An 18135-nucleotide genomic window follows, 5' to 3' on the forward strand; every position below is an offset into this window, starting at 1 on the left:
AGAGCGTGGTGAGAGCTCTGCCTGAGGTCCCATGGGCAAGAGGTAAGAGCTGAGGCCCTGAACCCAAGGTCACCTAAGACCCAGCAGGGGCCCCAGGGTGTCGGGCTCTGGAGCTCAGCCTCGCCAGGGGACCACGCGGCCGGGAGCCCGAGTGCTCCACTTCCACTCCACTGCCCCCAGACACCGCAGGACCCTTGGAGCCAGACACTGGCCGCCACCTTCCAAGATGACCACAATGTGGGTAGGGGCAGGGGCCACTCAGGCCTCAGAGGCCTCAGAGGGCAAGCCGGGGGTGAGAGGCAGGCCACTCCTGGTGCCAGTGTGCAGGGGTGTGTACACGTGTGTGTGCATGTGTGTGTATGGATGTGTTGAATGGGTGTTGTGCATGGATTGTGCACGAGTGTGTGGTGCGTGAGTGTATGCAGGTCATGCATGTGTGACTGCGCGTGGTTGTGTGCATGCGTGTGAGTGGGTGTGTGCACGCGTGAGTGTGGAAACAGCTCCAACCTCGGAAACAAGTCAGGCGGGGCTTCCCGGGAGCTTCTGCCGCGATGCCGCACCGCGGCTGGGCCCAAGACGGTCCCCGACGCAGCCTCCCCGGGCCGGGAGGGGGCAGCACGACGCCGCGCCTCGGTCCCCAAGCTTCTCCTGGCGCCCTCTGCCTCTTGCTCTCCCAGAGAAACTGAGGCACAGAGCACGAGCCTGGGGGTCCCGCCCACCGGCCTCTTTCCGCCCCGCCAGCCCGGGGATGGGTTCGGGGGCGGGGGCGGAGCCGAGGTTCGCCAAGAGGAGGCGGCCGCGCCCTGGTGCCCGTGGTTCCCAGTGGCTCCCGGCGGCGGCAGCCTCGGGACCGTGCGGGCCTGGGCGGGAGCGCTCCCGTCCCAGCGTCTGCCGAGTGGCCGCCGGGGGGCAGCATCCGCCCGGCCGCGAGGGTTCGGCCACGCTCCGCGCCTCCGCGTCCGGGGTGGGGGCGATGCCCGGGGCTCCGAGGCGCTGCTGCGCCTCCTCACTCCATTCTGTGCCGCAGGGTCCCTGCCTGCGACCCCCAGCGCCCGCTCTTTCTGGGGACGTCTCCGGGAAACCCGCTCGGCGCAGCTGCACCTGCCGGCTCCGGTGGACCGCCCACGAACGGCCGGCGCCCGCCTCGCAGCCAAAGCCCCGAGGATTGGGAGGGATTGAGACGGGGTCGGGGGCAGGGGTCGCGCAGGACTGCGGGGGCGGGGGGTGGGCTCTGAGCTCCTGTGGCACGGGCTTGACCAGGTGGGACCCGTGGGGTCCGGCGCTTCGGACGCACAGGCTCCCGCCTGCGCCGGCCTCTGCTCCCTCCACCCTCGAGGACTGAGCGGCCCCGGCTCCGTCCGCTCCCGAAGCGGCACCGCTGCAGCCACGCGAACGTCCAAGAGCAGCAGGGGAGCCGGGCTCCGCCGCGCACCTGCCTCTGGGGAGGGACCAGGCCTGGCGGGGCAGGGTCCTCGTGGCGCCCACTGGCCGGAGCTGAAGCAGGCCAGAGCAGCTCCAGGTGACGCGGGGGACAGTCTGGCTTCGGGCTCTGCTGGCTGACGACAAACCCTACCTCCGACTCTGTGGAGGACAGCACAGGGGATCCTTGGGGCCAGGAGCCACCCCCAAAACAAAGCCAGGGAATCCTCTGGCCCGGCGCGTCCCCTCCCTGGTCCCCTCGCTGGGTCAGCGCCGCTGGCATCGGAGCTGCGGGTGTCCCCGTGCTGGTCTGCAGGGAAGGAGCGATCCTGGGGACCCCGTGTGATCCCTTCTGGAGGGAGGGGAAGCACACTGAGAAAGGCGAGGGGCCGGCTGCTCTCCCTCCGCCGCCAGAACTGGAAGCCAATCGACCACTGGACGTGTGCGCCTTGTTCCCAGGCCACCTGCCCTGCCCCTACCGCTGCAGACACGGAGCAGCGTGCAGGTGTCCGTTCGGAGCCGGCCCGCTTCCTCCCACCCCGCCCCAGCCCTGTCCACCGCACCCCAGCCCTGTCCGGTCCATAGAGGGAGATTGGAATAGAGCGGGCCGGGGAGGAGGGCCGGGGGCAGATGCGTTTGTGTGTCACTGGGGAGGGAGGAGAAAGGGGAGGGGAGAGCGCGGGAGAGAGAGAGCGCGCGGCGAGCGAGGAGGGCGGGCGGGAGGCGGATCCTCCTACCTGGGCGCGCTCGCTCGCTCGCGGCTGGCTTGCCGGGGCCGCGAGTCACCTGGGGAGGCCGACAAGTGCCGACACATTGGCCGCCGCGGCGCTCGGCGAGGCGCGCACGGCCTTAGGCAGCTGCGCCCCCGTGGAGGCAGCGCCCGCCAGCCCTCCGGCCGCGCCCGGGCCCCGGGCCCCGGCCCCAGTTCACACGGACCCACGGTAGCTCAGCCCGGACCCGAGGTCGCGGCCCCCGGCCCAGGTCACTTCGCCGGGCGCACGCTGCGGCGCCCCGGGCTCACCATGGTGGCAGCGCGTGCCGAGTGCCCGCGCGTCGCCGGCCGCCCAAGCCGCAGCGCCGGCTGAGCACGGTCCGCCTCTGCCCGATCCCCGCCCGGCCTGCGCGTCCCCTCCGGCCGCCGCAGTCTATGGCGCAGCCCCCCTCTCTGGATCATGCACAGAAACTTTCGCAAGTGGATTTTCTACGTGTTTCTCTGCTTTGGCGTCCTCTACGTGAAGCTCGGGTGAGTATTCCGCCCGGCGGGGGCGGCTGCCTTCAGGGGGTCTCCGCGGGGATGTGGGGACCGGAGCGGGGGGCAGGGCGGCTCTCTCGGGGCTCCGGGGCCGGCCTGGGTGTCGGTCCCGCGCCCTACGCTGCGGAGAGGTAGCCAAGTCCCCTGAGTCGGGGGCTCTCTCAAGGGGGCGCCGAGGCCAAGGCGGGAGGGAGAGCGGGGCGCGCGGGTAGCGGCGAGCGTGCCCGGCGCGTACTTTCACCTGTTTGGGCTCAGGCCCCGGGGGTGGGACGCGCCTTCCCTCCCCCGGGCTGCGCTGGGCGCCGAGCCCGGGCCGAGCACTCACGGCCTGGAGGGCGCGCCGGGGCGGCGGGCGGGGGGCGTCGGGCAGCCCGGGAGGCCGGGCCGGCGCAGGGCGCGCACCCGCCGCGGCCCTTCGTCTCTATCCATCACCCCGACGTGTTGAAATTACCTTGACAACCCGTCCGGCTGGCTCGGGATGGGCCGCGGGGCCGCCCCGGCCGCCTCGCCCGCCCGGGGCCCTGGGCCGGCCCCCTCTCGCGGCGCTCCCCCTCGCGCGGCCGGCGGGCGCCCGGCGGGCCGCGCTGCTGCTCGCTGCGGTAGCTGCTCCGAGTCGTATTTCCACATTCCTGAACCCAGCCGAGTCCTTACCTGTTGAGCCGAGATCTCCTTTACACAGATTCTGTCTCGGCTTCGCTCTAAGTGGGGGTGGAGGGGCGCTGTGACCTGGAGGAGGTGCGGGGAGCCCACCGCCGGGCGCGGAACCCCGGCCCCTCGCACCTGCGGGGATCCGCGCCCTGGGCAAGGCCCGGGAACCGGAGTCGCAGGAGGGGCGGGTCCTGCACGCCAGAGCCGCGGCTCCCGGAGCGGAGAGGTGGAACAGGACCTGTACACCCTCTGTCCTTCAGGAGGCCCAGCGCCTGCGGGTCCGGAGCCCGAGGTCTCAGCCTGCAGGCTGGAAGCCCCCATGCTCGCCTGGGCCCAGCAGGTCTGGGCAGGCGAGCCTGCGGTGCCCGCGGCTCCGTTTATTGTAGGTCTGCGGCAGGCTGTGTCCCCGGGTGTTTGTTTAGGAAGGTGAGGGGTGCCCGCAGGGAGCCCGCTGGGGGTGGGGGTGGGGCAGGCAGCCAGCTCCCTTCCCACTCTGCAGCCCCTGCGGCTGACTCCTGGCTCCCCAAACTGATGTACAGCCCTTAATGCTGCCTGGGCCTCGGCACCAAGCCTTCCCCTGCCCTCCAACCCTAGGATCAGGTGCTGCGAGCATCAGAAAACCGGACTGGAGCCATGGCCCCAGCCCCAGCCAGACGTGGCTGGGCCTGGGGCTGGAGCTGACTTACTCCTGGTATCTGTTTCCCAACCAGAGCCGGCGGGGAGCAGCCCCTGCCCCTGCCGCCTCCACCCCAGCACAGCTGTGCTGTCCACACCAGCCTGGTTCCAGGGCCTCCCTGAGCTCCGGGTCCCTTGGCAGCGGGGCTGCAGCTCTGGCTGTCCTAGACCGGCGCCAAAGGCTGAGCTGCCCCCCGCGAGGCGAGAAGGGCCCTGCTTTCTCCACAAGCTGCTTCCATGCACCAGATGGGCAGGAGAGGCAGCTGGCCCCAGATGTGACCCGAGGGCTTAAACAGCCTGGGAGCCTGGTGGACAACCGTCTAGGCCAGTCCCCTGTGGCTCCTGGCCTGTGGCTCTTCATTTCTTAGCCTCTCTTTTCTGAGAAGAATGGAGGGGACACGGTAGCCCCTCCCTCACGGGCGGGGGCTGGGGTGGGGTGGGGCATTAGTCCTGGGGGAGGGGCTGTAGCCCCGTGAGCCCTGCTCACGGTTAGTGCCCAGGGAGTCACTGCCCCTGCGGCAGATCTGAGAGTTGGACTTTTAGAGTCACCAAAATTCCAACCAGAGACCGTGTGTGTTGAGGCAGCCCCTGTGCCCACGCCTGCTTCTGCAGACCCATAGTGCCCCTCGTGCATTCAGGGGGGCTCCCCTACCAGTCCTCACAGTCCCCCCAAGAACAGATGCATCCTGGAGTTGGTAGCTGTAGCTCTTCACTCGGGTCCTCTTTGGACTGAATGGCTTTCACGCCCCAGCCCTGGAGGAGGCCAGCGCAGGAGGGAGAGGCTGGACCCACTGGGACTGGGGTGGGGAGGCTGCAGGCCCAGCCCTGCCCCCATACGGCAGAGGCACCTGAGAACCTGGGACCCTGGGTGCTGAAGGTGGGGGTGGCCGGCTGGGCCTCACTCCCGGGTGCTGGAGATGGGTCTCCACACCAGGTGAGGATCTGGGAAACCCAGCCAGGGGGCACAGAGCTGCCCCTGGCCCTGCCTGCTCTGCCTGCATGCGAGGCTCATTCCCACGTGCAATGGGGGGACCTACGTCTGTGTTTGGGGGCTGAAAAATCAGACTTACCCGAAGAGGGGGCTGCTCCTTGAAGGACCAGCAGCTGCCAGGGAAGCCGGGATCCGGGCCTTGGCACGTGGAGGAGGAGTGGCGCTTGCCCGCCGCGGCCCAAGAGGTGCAGCGGCCCAGCGGGCAGAGGCGCTCAGCTACTGCAGCGGCCCGCGCGGCCTGCGCGGCTGTGGCAGGGAGGGCGTGCGACCCACAGTCAGCGCAGCACCCCGGGGGCGCGCGCAGGCGGGGACGCAGCACACACAGCCCATCTGTGCACACACACCTGCGCCCTCAGCCCGCCCACACTCCCGCAGGCACACGCAGGCACATGCACGCACATGCATGCACACGCAGGCACCCACGAGCGCACGTTGTCCAGCACAGCCCCCAAGAGGAGCACACGCCGCCCTGCGAGTTCCTCGCAGCGTCCACCCCCAGGTGCGCCCTCCCAGAGGCAGGGGAGAGCCGCGTGGCTCGGGAAGGTGGGGTGAGTGTGTCGGGGCCAAGACAGCTCGCCGGCAAGCCCTGGGGGCGGCTCCCGCCGCACGCTCTGGTCAGCCTCCCCTTTAAAAAAACCCGCCCGCGGAGGAGGCGGATGTAGAGGCGGCCCGTCCAATGGCAGCTGCGCGCCTCGGGAGACTTGGAGACGTGAGCCCAGCGAGCTACAGAGCCGGTCCGCACCGACAGACGGACGGAGGGCCAGACGCGCGCCGAGGCGGGCGCGCTGCCCCCGGCCCGGTCCCCGCGCCGCACTCCAGCCTCAGCGCCCGCCGCCGCCCCAGACCCGGCGCGATGCGCGGCCCTGGCGGCGGGGCACGGGCGACCCCTGGGCCCGGGCCAGTGAATCCCGGCCCCTAGCGCCCGGCGCCGCTGCCCTGCGTCCGGGAGGGTCCGCGGGGACCCCGGCCTCAGCTGACCCAGGCGCCCTGCCTGCGGGGCCTGTGCAGCCCGGCCGGGCGCCCCGGCCCACCATGCTCCTGCTGTCGCCACGCAGCGCGCTCCTCTCCGTCTATTGCCCGCAGATCTTTCTCCTCCTGTCCAGCGGCAGCTACCTGTGAGTGCCGCGGGCGGCGCGCGGGTGGGCGGGTGGGGTTCCCCGGCCTCCGGCGCTGGAGCGGGGCGGGCAGGGAACGCGGCTACGAGGCCCCTGGGCGGGGCGCACGGCGCGCACAGAAGCCAAGGGTTGGGGGGGGGGGGGGACTTAGGCTCGCCTCGTCGGCCTACGCCGCCGAGAGGGAGCACCTGGGAGACGGCCGCGGCGGCGACAAATCCCAGCTTTGGGGTCAGAGAAAGGGTGACCCGAGAGCGACCCGACTGCCCGCGTAGACCAGGCTGTGCGCACCCAGCTCGAGGGCCAGAGAGCGCGGCGCGGAGATTCCCTGAGCGTCTCAGCCGGGTCCCGGACCATCGCGGGCACCCCTCCGCACGTTAATCCACGCGGCACGCCGGCCCCTGCTACATTTTGAAGAGCCACACGCACCCACCCGCTCCCCAGCGCGCACTACGGCACCCTCGTGCGCGCTGCGCCCCCACCAGACCGCTCCCAGGCTGGACCCCGAAGGCGCTGCGACTTGTCGCGCTTGATCCGTGCCCTGGGCGACTCCATACCTGGGGGCGAGGAGGGCGCTTAGTGCGCGCGGGCGGCGGCGGTGCGCCCAGGTGTCCCGGCCGAGGGAGCGCGCAGAGCGTGGGCGCGCGCGTGTGTCGGGCAGGGCAGTGCCCACCAGGTTCCGGGAAGCTCGGGGCAGGGCCCGGGCCGGCCCAGCGAGCCGAGGGGGCGCGTCCACCAGCGGTGGCTTCGCCCGATCCCTAATGGGACGCATATGCTCTGGCCTCCGATTTAAAAAGAAGTTTGATTTATGGGACCGCCGTTTGGGGGAATTGAAGCTGGATGCTACTGATTAAACCTCAGCGCCAGCTCTCCTTCCCTCCCATCTCCCCTCTCCCCTCCCCCTCCCCCTCCTTAACACGCGGGCCACGTCCGGGGTCGCCTAACGCGGCCGGAGGGGGCAGCCGCTGCCTTCCCGCTCCCTGCGCCACCCCTCCCCCCGCGCGGCCGCAGCCCTAATAAATCGCCGTGCCCCCACCCCCTTTTAATAAAGACGCAGCCAATTTCTCCTCCAGCTCCTAGGAAATTGCTATCCTACCAGTTTTCCTTCTATAAATAGTCGCGCATCTTGAAACAAAAGTTCGCAACCGCAGCCAGATGCTGCGAGGCCCGCGGTTTCCCGGGCTGTGGGACATAATTACAAGGTCCGGGAGCAGAGAGCGCTCCAGGCCCGGCGGGCAGCCCCGGCTGCCGAGGAGGCATCGCCTGTGGGGAGGGGGGGGACCGGCCGCCCCGGGGCGGGCGCGGGGCCGCTGGGGAAGGAGGCTGAGACCTTGGTGGGTCCGGAGGGTCCCGGGCGCAGGATCTGCCAGGAGGACGTGGCCTCGGGGCCTCGGAGGTGGGAAGCCGCCCCCCTGTCCCGGCATCTCCCTGTTGGGCTCGGGCGAGGACCGGCAGCTGCTGCGCTGCGCTGGACAAATCCTTTTTGCAATCAGCTTCCCCAGCCCTGGTGCTCACGGGGAGGGGCCCGGGGTGTGCCAGGAGTGGGAGACGCTCAGGATGTGTCTCTGGGGACCCCAGGTTTTCCTTCGGGGTTAGCCTCCCACACCAGCCTGCAGTGAGCGCCGTCTGCACCCGCAGAGGCTCGCTCCCGGCTGTGCACCGCAGCCGGGCTGCCAGGAGTGCTCCCGAGAGCAGGGCTTGCCCACCCGCTCCTGTGCCCCTGCTGGGCTCCAGGGTGAGTGGGTGGGGCTGGACAAGGTCCCACCTCACCCTTGGCAGCCCCCGCCCTCTGCCCGACCTGCCGCGCCCGGAGGAGGGAAGCGCTGATGACAACCTTTCCCAGAGCAGGGACTAACACAGACCAGACCCCAGGAGTGCGGGGGGAGGCACCTTTATCTCGGGGCCTTCCCCTGGCTTGCTTGATGGGCACTGGGGTGGCCAGGTGGGTGAGGGGCCACAGGTGGGAGCAGGTGGGCAATGCGAGTGAGAGTGCCGGTCAGGAGAACACCCTGCCGCTGGCATCTCTGTTCCCACGGTGGCCAGGCCCCCGGGGCGGAAGTACCTCGCGGACTGTGAGAGCTGGGGTCCACGTGAGCCCACCCTCAGTCCTGCAGGAACGCTGCGAGAGCCAGCCTGCGGGATCTGAGGACGCCAGGGCCAGGAGGGGCCCTGGGTAGAGGCTTTTTTTCTGCTCCAGAGAACTTTCCAGAAGGCATCCCTTTGCTGGGATCGCAGACCCTGGCGGGCAGTTGATCCTGCCCCTTTCATCTGGGCTGCTCTCCCAGCTGCTGGTGCTGGGCTGTGGTCCCCACACAGCGAATCCCAGACGCATGCCTGGGCCCGGCGGCTGATTGGGTTGGACGGGTGTGCTGGCCTGGAAGGGATGCTGAGCTCTGGCCCCGTGGTCAGGCCAGGAGCTCCCAGGGCCAGAGGGGGTCAGTGAGGGTTCAAGGAGGGCAGGTGGGGGCTGCAGGCCAGGGGCTTGTGGTGAAGGGTCAGCTGGCATGGGTGCCTCCAGCAGGCACCAGGCGCGGCGCTGCTGTGCTAGGCTGGCCCTTCCGGTCATGGCCTCTGCTCCCAGATGTGGGGGCTGGCTGCGATGGCCCCCCAGGTCTTCCGGTACAACTTCTCATGGTGACCGCCCGCTCCGGGGAGCCGAGTGACTCATGGTGACGGGCTGGTTACTCACCGACCACCTGGCGGGGGGTGGGGGGGGGCGGCGCTCACCACTGCCCTGCCGGGGCCGGGCCTTTTCCTGGTCGGCTGCTGTGGCTTTGCCAGTGATGCCAACCGCACACCCAGCAGCCCTGAGGGCAGGACCCCCTGTGTGTGTGGGGTGTGTGTGTGTGCTGAATCAGGCTCCTGGAGGGACAGGCTGGGGCTCCCAGCGGGAGGGCCTGTGTCTGTCCAGGCGCGGGAGGGGTCTGCATTGTGGCCCGAGTAGGTTCAGGGGCTCCAGACATCCCCCTCAGGGCTTGGGTGGGCCACGTGCCTGGTGCTGGGAGACCTGACACCATCTTAACCCCCGAGGACCCCCTCCCTGGCTGGAGGTTGACAGAGGAGCCTCTCGGAAGCCTCACTCCCAGGGGATGGGACTTGCCACCCTCAGCTCAGTGCATCCCAGAAGTGAGTCCTGACCTCGTGTGCAGAGGGCGGGAGGGGATTGGCATCCGCCTCCTCCTGGGGCCGTGCTGGGCTCTGCAGTTGTGTGTTGAGGCCAAGCGGACCACGTCTTAAGTCGGTTTCCCTTGAGTTCACCTGTGGCCAAGGGACAGGAAGGTGGCCCAGATCTGAGCTCTCACCCCGGCTCTGCCTGTGTGGTCCAGTCTCAGGTGGTGGGGATCAGGGGTGCTCCCACGGGAAAATGCAGAGGAAGTGGGTGCAGGAAGTGATGGGGGTGGCTCATTCTCAGTCACCAGGTACGGGGCAGCTGGTGCTGGCAGGAAAGAGGGAGCAAGGGGGACACTCATTATCAAGGCGGGCTTCCTGGAGGGGATGGCAGGGTCTTGAGGTATGGCTAGGAGTTGGCCAGAGTAAGCAGGAGCAGGAGCAGCACTGATGATCACATCACACTCGCCCACCAGGGGTCCCCTAGGGGGGAGCCCCAAAGCATCCTGCCGAGGTCAGCAGATGCTGGGATGCAGAGAGGAGACCCTTCCTGAGACACTCGGGGTGCCCACCTCCCCCATCTCCACTGTGCTGGCCCACTGCCGGGAGGAGTCTCAGGGGCCTGCAGGTGCAGCCAGCTGGATGGTGCCCCGAGGGCGGGCAAGGCCACCCTGAGAAGGGAGGTGACAACCGCACGGCTGCAGCTCCCTCTGTCCCACTCCCCCGGGCTCCCCAAGGGCCCCCAGCCTCCTGCCGCCCATGAGGGCCCTGCAGCCTGTGGTCGCCTATGGGGAGCCCAGAGCCTCTGGGGATTCCAAGGCCTGCTCTGCCCAGGGTCTGTGCAGGACAGGTGAGGGCCGGGGAAGGCTCCGACCTGGGACGCAGACCCATCAGGATGGCCGTGCCGGCCACCCTCCGGGCCTGGCCTCACTTCCTGGGCTGCAGGCTCCCCCGAGGGCGCCATCTTGCACGGCCCCAGGTCCAACGGAGATAGGGCTCCACTCCCCTCCCGAGGGGACCAGCGAGGGGACCAGCGGCCGGCGCCCTCCGTTGTCAGATGAAACCCGGGAGCAGGGCTCCCGCAGGCTGATGAAAGGGTCATTGTGTGGCGCAGGCCGACCGCTGGCCAAAGACAAAACCTCCGTTTGTCCTCCCTCCCTGGCGCGGGGCTGGGGGCCTCCCCTCCGGCTGGCCGGCGGGGTGGGGGTGGGGGTGGGGACAGGTGCGCTCCCTCCTGTTCCCTCCTTTCTTCCCACTCAGCCCGCCCGGGCCCCTCCCCCTGCTCTGCCCCCTACCTAAGGCAGGCAGAATGCGCATCTGTGTGGGTCACAAACCTGGGGCAGACCCTGCACCGGTGGAGAGGCAGTGAGCTCCCCGGCCTTGGGGGCATGCAAGCAGGCGCAGTAGTGCCAAGACTGGGGAAGGGCCCTGCCTGGGCAGGGAAGCCAACCTCGGTGTGATCGCCTCGTCCGAGGGGTACGGGTGCTGAGGCCATGCTCAGCCTCAGCCCACAGCCTTGCCCCATGCCCCCAGGGGCCCAGGCTGGAGCACGTGGCCCTGGGGTGCTGGGTGGTGCAGCTGTGGGTGGAAAACACAGAGACTGCAGCCCCCAGCACTTCTGCACGGTAGCCCCTGAAGCCTGCCAGGTGCCCGGGGCAGGGGTGGGAGGGAGCCGCCCACGCACCGGGTGGCTCTGGGCACTGGCAGTGGTCTGGGAGAGCCCGAATGAGCGTTCCTGCAAGTGCCATCCAGTGAGCCCTGCCCCCTGGAGACCGAGCCCCCAGCTCCCCTTCCCCACCGCAGGCATGAGTGTGGGCAGGCGCCAGAGGCCTGAGCCCAGGCAGTCCTAAGAGGTAGGAGGGAACTCCTCGGGGGCATCCCTGTGGGGCAGGGGGCTGGGCACACGTGCGGGAGGGCCCTGCCCTGGGACCGCCCTGTGCGCGCCCTCTGCTCTGTAGCCCGTTCCTGCCCCGGCCGTCCACGTGCGCAGTGGCAGAGCTGGGGAGGGGAGGCTGCACACGGGGTCGGTGCTGCCTCTCCGGTGTCTCCCGGCGTCCAGTGGCTTGGTGGCCCCAAGCAGGCCGCCTCCTGGTTGGGCTCTGGCCTGTGGAACAGCTTCCCCAGCAGGTGCAGGGAGCAGGGAGACATCCTTAGTCAGGGTCCCTTCCTGCCATGGCCCCTGCCCAGCATGCGCAGGCAGACAGCCGGCGTGGGGCAGCTGTGGCCTCTGGCGGACAGCGTGTGCGTGGGGGGAGCCAGGGCCCAGCATGGCAGTGGGTTTGTGGGAACCTTAGGAGCATCACTTCCCTTCCCTGGCCTTGCTTTCCCCGCCTGCTCTCTCAGGCCCCTCCTGTCCCTGTCCCCTTTGCCCCGTGCCAGCAGCCATGCCCACTGCCTGGAACTTGCTCTTTGCACCCCCAGGAAGCGGGACTGGCCAGCAGTGACTGGGAAGGGAGCTCACCCCCTCGCCCGGAGCCCTGCAGAGGCCACGGCAGGGGCCCCCACCCATGGGCAGTGAGGGTAAGAGTATCCTGGCGAGAGGGACTTTCTAGGCAAAGGCCCGGGGCTTCTGGCACAGGGAGTCCTGGCTTGGGTGCGGGCAGGCCCGGGGCCCCAGAGAGCCTAGCCCCGCACACTCATGCTGTCTGCCATCGCTTCCTGGAAAGGGCGTCTTCCAGGACTCCAGCCAGAGGCTGCGTCCCCAGAACAGGAGCGCACCCTGCCCTGCAGCCTGTGGGGAGGTGACTGCTCGCTGTCCACTGCCCACGGGGCTCGGCCTCTAACCCCGCCACTCACACACTGTCCAGAGCTGCCAGGGAACATCCAGACTCCCAGCCTGGCTGCGGGCCAGCAGGGCCTGCCAGCTCCCTCCCACCTGTTCCGCCCGCCCGCCCATCCACCCATCCACCTGTCTTGAGGGCTGGCATCCTGGTCACCCAGGCCTGCAGGCGCCCCCGCGTCCGACAGAGCTGGGCTCGGCTGGCTGTGTGGCCTCCGTGGATATCACGGTCCCACCTGCACCGCGGGAAGCAAGAGCAGGGTCAGGGGTTGGGCATAGGGAAGGGCGCCACTGACCCCTGACCCCAGTGACCTCCCCCAGAGCCTGGCACACGCATGACCATGCTGGAAGGGGTGGAGGGGGAGAACGGAGGAGAGATCCAGGTGGGCTTCTTGGAGGAGGAGGAGGTCTGGAATCTTGCTTGGCTGCCGGAGGGAGCAGGCAGGGCCCTGGAGGGGAAGATCTGGTCCAGTGTGGCCAGAGCCTGCTCCTGTTGTGCTGGACCCTGACAGCCAGTAGAGATCTGGAAGTTTCTGAGGTCAGAGGTCAGTGTCCTGAGGCTGTGGGGTCACGAGGATTGGGTGAGGCTCTGATGTCCAGCCATGGGGGGGGGGGATGCTGAGCACGCTCACCCACCTCCAGCACCCTCAGTCCTGCCCGGGTGTGTGTGCGTGGAGGGGGGCACCCGCCACCTGCTTTCTCCCAGGCTGCCTGATTTCTCTCCAGGGTGGGGTCCCAGGATGCCAGGCCAGGAATGCCAGCTATGTGTGGAGGGTGGGAGGGCAGCTGGCCGCCGGGGGCGCGAGGGAGCCAGCCCCGGACGCTCCGCTCTCTTTGCCGGGAACACCGCGGGCTGCGGGCTGAACAGGGCAGTGGCCTGGAAAGATCACAGCAGCGGCCCGCCCACGAGCAGGGGCTGCTGTCCCCACTGGACAGACGGGCAAACCGAGGCTCGGCGCGGCCGCACAGAACTGGAATGCAGGACCCCGCCCCTACCCCCAGGGATGGAGCTTCAGGTACCTGCTAAGGCCTGGGTGGGGCCCTGGGGAGCAGCCACTTGCTCTCCCTGCCTTCCTGCCCCCAGGTGGCCCTGGGGTGGGAGGTGTTTTCCCTGCCTGTGTCCTCACCCAGAAGGCCCGACGGGGGGGGGGGGGGGGCCGGAGGGGGGGAGGGCAGAGCGGAGCGGGGTGGGGAGAGTCCCAAGGGCCAGCACACGGTAGCCACTGCTCAGGGTGAGGGGTCCCTTCCCACAGCACAGCCCCTGTGTAGGCGCAGGGGAGCGGCCAGGTTGGATGGCCACCCTGCTCCCCTCCCCCCAGGGCCTCGGCAGGGTCCAGGTTCGCTCCGTCCCGAAGGAGGGGAGTGCTTTCAAATGGGAAAACCGAGGCTCACCGTGGCCTCGCAGTGGCCTGCCTGAGGTCGGGGTGTGGAAGTGGCCTGTCCCCTGGCCCACGCTCCGTGCTCCCCACCCCGCTGGCCCTGGCCCCAGCACAGGGGAGGAGGAGCAGGGAAGTGGAGGCAGCGGCTGGAGCCGCATCACGCCCGGGCTGGGCGGAGCTCCGCTGAGCCCCCCCGCCATGCTCCTGGCCGCAGTCCCCTGCACAGAGACCTCTGCAGCCGGGTGTGAGACCAGAGCCAGGGCTGGTGGGGGCGGAGATCTGGCCATGGGCAGCCTGAGGGGTCCATCCTGGAGGCTTCCTCCCCCCTATGCCACCGTCAGGATCGCTGAAGCCCCCACTCGCCCCCAGCCCCTGCTCTCTGCCCCAGTGCCACCCTGGGCTCATGAACCGGAGAAGAGCCTCCTGGGGCCCACCAGGGGCTGGAACCGCCAGGGCCCCAGGGAGAGGCTGCCCACTTGGGGGAGAGGCTGGTGGGTGCAGCCCGGGGTGGGCGTGGGGGCTGGCGCCACCCTCGGGGATTTGCGAGTTACTTCCTGGACGAGTGGACCCAGGCACGCCTCCCTGGCTGATCACAGATAATTAGAACATTCTTCAAATATTTCGCCGGAGGATGCCCGAGAGGGAAGAATTGCAAAGTGCCCCGGGCCAGGAGCGTGGGCTGGAGGCGCTCAGGGCAGCTGGGCAGCTGGGCAGCCGGGCCGGGGCTGGGGCTAGGGGTCTGGAGGGCCAGGGATCTGACCCCGGGCTTGGCCAGCCTGTCCCCACTCCCAGGGAGCTGGCCGGGTGTGTGTGTGTTGGGGGGTGCCTGTGCTTCCTGTGATGGGGGGCAGCGGCCCTCATTTCCAAGGTCAGCTTAGGGCCTGGCCAGGTGCTGGGCGTTGAGGATCCCTGCCCTGGCCTCTGGGGCCGGCATGTGGGGGGGGAGGAGCCAGGGAGGGGCCTGGGAAGTGGAGGGATCAGGTGCAGGGAGGAGCAAGAATGGGGGCAGAATCTTGGGGCGTGGGGGGTAAGAGGAAGTGATGAGGGGTGGGCACTGGGCCACCTTGTGGCTGACTTCCACAGTGGCCACCATAGTGGCCACCAAGGATCAGTCAGGGCTGGGGCTGGGCGATGGTTCAGGCAGCCTGAGGCTGGGGTCCCGCTGGTGCCAGCTGGGGAGTGGGCCAGGATCAAGCAGGTGAATGAGCAGACCCAGAGGGCAGAGCAGGGCATGCTGGAGGGGTGTGTGCTGTCTGGGGGTAGAGGGCAGCTGTCCCCAGTATCCCCCCACAGGCTCTGTGGGGAGGGGTCCTAGATATTGAGGCCCATGAAGGCTCAGTCCTGCTTCTGGAAGGTTCTGAGATCCTACTCCCCCATGGAGTGCTGGCCTGGTCGTTGCCTTGGGGATAATCCCAGTATCCAAGTTCCCCAGCAGGGTGGGCTGCTCCAACCAGAAACCCAGGGTTAAGGGCAGGCTGTGCTGGAACTGCCAAGGCCAAGGTTGGGGGTGGGTGCTTGGTCCCAGGATGGGGGGAGCAAGGCCAGGCCGGACGGGGGTGCTGCCACAGGGAGTCCTCTGGCTCTGCTGGTGCACCTGCATCTGAGCTGTGCTTTGTGGGGTCGGTCACTGGGGAATTTGCAGGAGAAGTGGGACGCTCAAGCGGAAGTGCCTGGCTCCTGTGGCACCCTTGGGTGGCGAGGCCGCACCTGGGTAAGGCCGTGGCCTTCGGATGGCTGGAGGCTCCCTCTGGGTGGGTGAGTGCACCCGCCCAGGTGGCAGCCTTCTCAGCTTTTCATTTTCTCGTCCATTGATCACTTCCCAAATGCCTGCCAAGGCCAGAGCTGGGCCAAGCCGATACCAGGACCGGGCACTCTATCTGGGCACTTCTCATTGCCCGGCTGAGTGGGTGGCGGGAACCCAAGTACTTTGGCCATCACCAGCTGCCTCTCAGCGTGAAAGCTAGCAGGGAGCTGGCTTGGACAAGCTCTTGGTCCAACACAGGATGAGGGCGCCCCCGCGGCGGCTCGCCCACTTTGCCCAGTGCGATGCCTGCCTCCTCTGTAGCTTTTTAGATGGAAAAATACAGCTGGGAGCTGGTGCACTGCCAGAGGGATTTGGGGTGGCCTCACCCTCATTGCCCTATCACCCGGCCCCTCCCACGGTGCAGCTGGCAAGGGCAAGGACAGTCTCTGCACCCCAGTGCCACTGTCCACTGCCCTGTGACATGGCCCGAGTGAAAGCGGGCGCCCCGAGCCCACTTATCTACTCGGCCTGTGGCCCTGGCTGCCGAGGGTGCCCACACCAGCCTCGCTGTCCCAGGAAGGGTGTGCCCGGCCGCCTCCATGCTTCCGTTCGCCTGGTCATTGGGCTGTCATTCAGTCATTCATTTGATGTTGATCACTGAGACTTTGCTCCAGGTACAGTGTGCAAGGGGGACAAGATGGGCTTGTCCTGAGCCAGGGTAGGGTCCTGGGCTTGTTGGGGACAGGGCTGCACCTCACTTTCAGCCCACGAGGCTCCTCCCAGCTTGGTGCAAGGTGGGGGGCTTCCTTCCCCACCCACAACAGCCCCTCTCCAAATGCAGGTCCTGGTGCCAGGAGACAGGTGACCACGCCCTGCACGTCCCCTGCCCTCTTTGAAGGCCAGGGACAGGGTGACGTCACAAGGAAGGGTTGGTGGGAGGTGTGGGTTCCCTGTCCGCTCTCTGCCTCTCTGGCTCCTGTTCTGGGGGCCTCTTCATCATCATCTTCATCGTATCATGATGTCACTGTCTCCCCCAGGTGGGGAACTGGGCAAAGGGCCACGGTGCATGCCGGTACTGCCGAGCACCCCGACAGCAGAGGGGTTCAGGCTGGATGGCTGCCTGCCTGGGGCAGTCTCCCCACCCTGGGCAGCTGCCTCCCTGCTGCTGGGCACAGCTACTCTGGACACAGGCCAGGTGGGCAGGGGGGCAGCTCCACCCCCTGGCAGTGGGTGCTGGGCCCCACCCAGGCACGAGGCAGGAAGACCCCCAGGAAGGGTCCAGCCCCTTGGGGTCTCTCTGCTCCCACCTCCTGGCTGCCCAGGAACTGCAAGAGAGCAGCTTGTTGCCTTCCTTTGGGGCCCACCGGGGCTGCGGGCCCAGGAGGCTCAGGCTGTCTGATAGGCACAGCCCCCGCGATCCCCTCGAGCGCCTGTGGCAGGCAGGGTCAGTATCCCCCTGAGACCGGGCACCCACAGATGCATCACCTGGGTGTGCTTTGTCAGTGGGCATTTTATTTCTTTTACAATCTCAGTCCCCATAAGGAGGTCCGGAGGCTCCTGCTACCAGCTCTGTTTTCTATGCAATCACAGATGAGGGGTGACCCACATGCTGCAGGGTTCTCAAGTGGATGACGCCGTGCATCCGTGTCCCCCCGCCCCCGCTCAGGATCTAGAGCATTCCATGCCCCCCCCACACACACACACACCAGGCTCCGTCTGTCAGCGCATCCCACCCAGGGCTTCTGGCTCAAAGATGAGGTGTGCGTGTCCTGGGCTCACTGTGGGGGTGACACCTGCCTGCTCCCTCCCTGGCCTCCGCAGCCCAGCAGGACACGTGTGTGGCATGTCCCTTCCGTGCTCATCAGAGACGTGTTCTTTCTCATTGCCTGGCTGAGTGGTCCATTCTGCTGCTGGTCCCTGGGGCTGCCGTTCCTGGTTGTGCAAACTCTCTGACGTCATCGGCACCTGTCCCTCCGGGTGCAGACGCCAGTTCAGGCTGCAGGGTCAGAGGAAATGGCAGGCGGGGTTGACCGCCCCCCGCCCCCGGCGGCTGATGTGGCTGCAATGGCTTCAGAACCGCCGGTGTAGGTGCCGGTCCCTGATTCCCGGGGGCAACTGTGTGTCTGATAATGAGAGTCAGGGACAGTGCCTGGTCTCAGGCCTCAAGAGCAGTGACAGCCTACATGGGGGGCGTCACCGCAGGCCACGACTACTCGCCCCGGCCCCTCGGGCGGCTCTGCTGTGTCACCACTCCGTTATAAAGGACGAAACCGAGGCACCGAGGTCAGGGGACCTGCCAGAGTCAGGGTTCCCCTGCTGCTCTAACCTGCCCCCAGGACTCTGCTGGCCTGGTGCTGGCCAATGCTGCCCCAAGGGCTTCCCCATGTGGCTCCAGCCATCGGGGCAAGGACGTGTCCTCCCCACCACACCCCCTCATCTGGGAGGCAGCCGCATTTTCTTGGGGGCTGCTCTGGCAGGTGGAAAAAGATCCTCACCCGGGTGGCCTCGGCTCGCACGGCACCCAGACCCCGCCCCGCTGCATCCCCCCCAGTGCTCTGCTGGCCCCTGGCCTGAGACTCGGGGGCCTGAGCACAGCCCCCAGGGGCAGAAAGGGGGACTGTCCATGGGGCCAGGCCCCTTCTCCTCTGAGGTCCTCTCGGGGTGAGGGAAGATTCCAGTCGTGCAACCTGGCCCACCGCTGGTATCTCATCCACGTCCCGAGGCCCCTGCACAGTGGCTGAGCCCAGAGCAGAGATTCCCATGGGAAATGTGAGCCCAGCTCCCCCAGGCCCCCCAGCTCCCAGGCTGCTCGGAGCCTCCTGGGCCCACCTCTCCTGGGGCACGGGCAGCTGAGGGCCTGCAGGCTGGCCCAGAGGGGCTGCCTATTTGGGGGTGGAAACCAGGCCCACCTGTGGGGACCTTGCTGGGGGCACCCCCGACCTACCAATGACCCCAGAACGTAGCTTGTGTGCACCCACCTCTCGCCACCTCCAAGGCCCAGGTACTTGGTCCTTCTACATTTTTACCC

The 18135-nt window shown here is 68.2% G+C and overlaps 1 protein-coding gene across 2 annotated transcripts in view; it reads left to right on the forward strand.

Annotated features, from left to right (window-relative positions):
- The first annotated feature begins 2591 nt into the window (after positions 1–2591).
- The window catches only part of WNT7B (Wnt family member 7B), a 36566-nt gene continuing 21022 nt past the window's right edge, over positions 2592–18135 (forward strand). The window contains exon 1 of one of the 2 annotated variants that reach the window (XM_062201913.1): positions 2592–2662. In XM_062201913.1, the coding sequence (XP_062057897.1) occupies positions 2592–2662 (71 nt within the window). Of the gene's footprint in view, positions 2663–6017; positions 6101–18135 lie in introns of those variants that run through there. The other variant, XM_062201912.1, reaches the window with a different exon arrangement.

Source organism: Lepus europaeus, chromosome 10, assembly GCF_033115175.1.
Source record: "Lepus europaeus isolate LE1 chromosome 10, mLepTim1.pri, whole genome shotgun sequence".
NCBI lineage: Eukaryota > Metazoa > Chordata > Mammalia > Lagomorpha > Leporidae > Lepus > Lepus europaeus.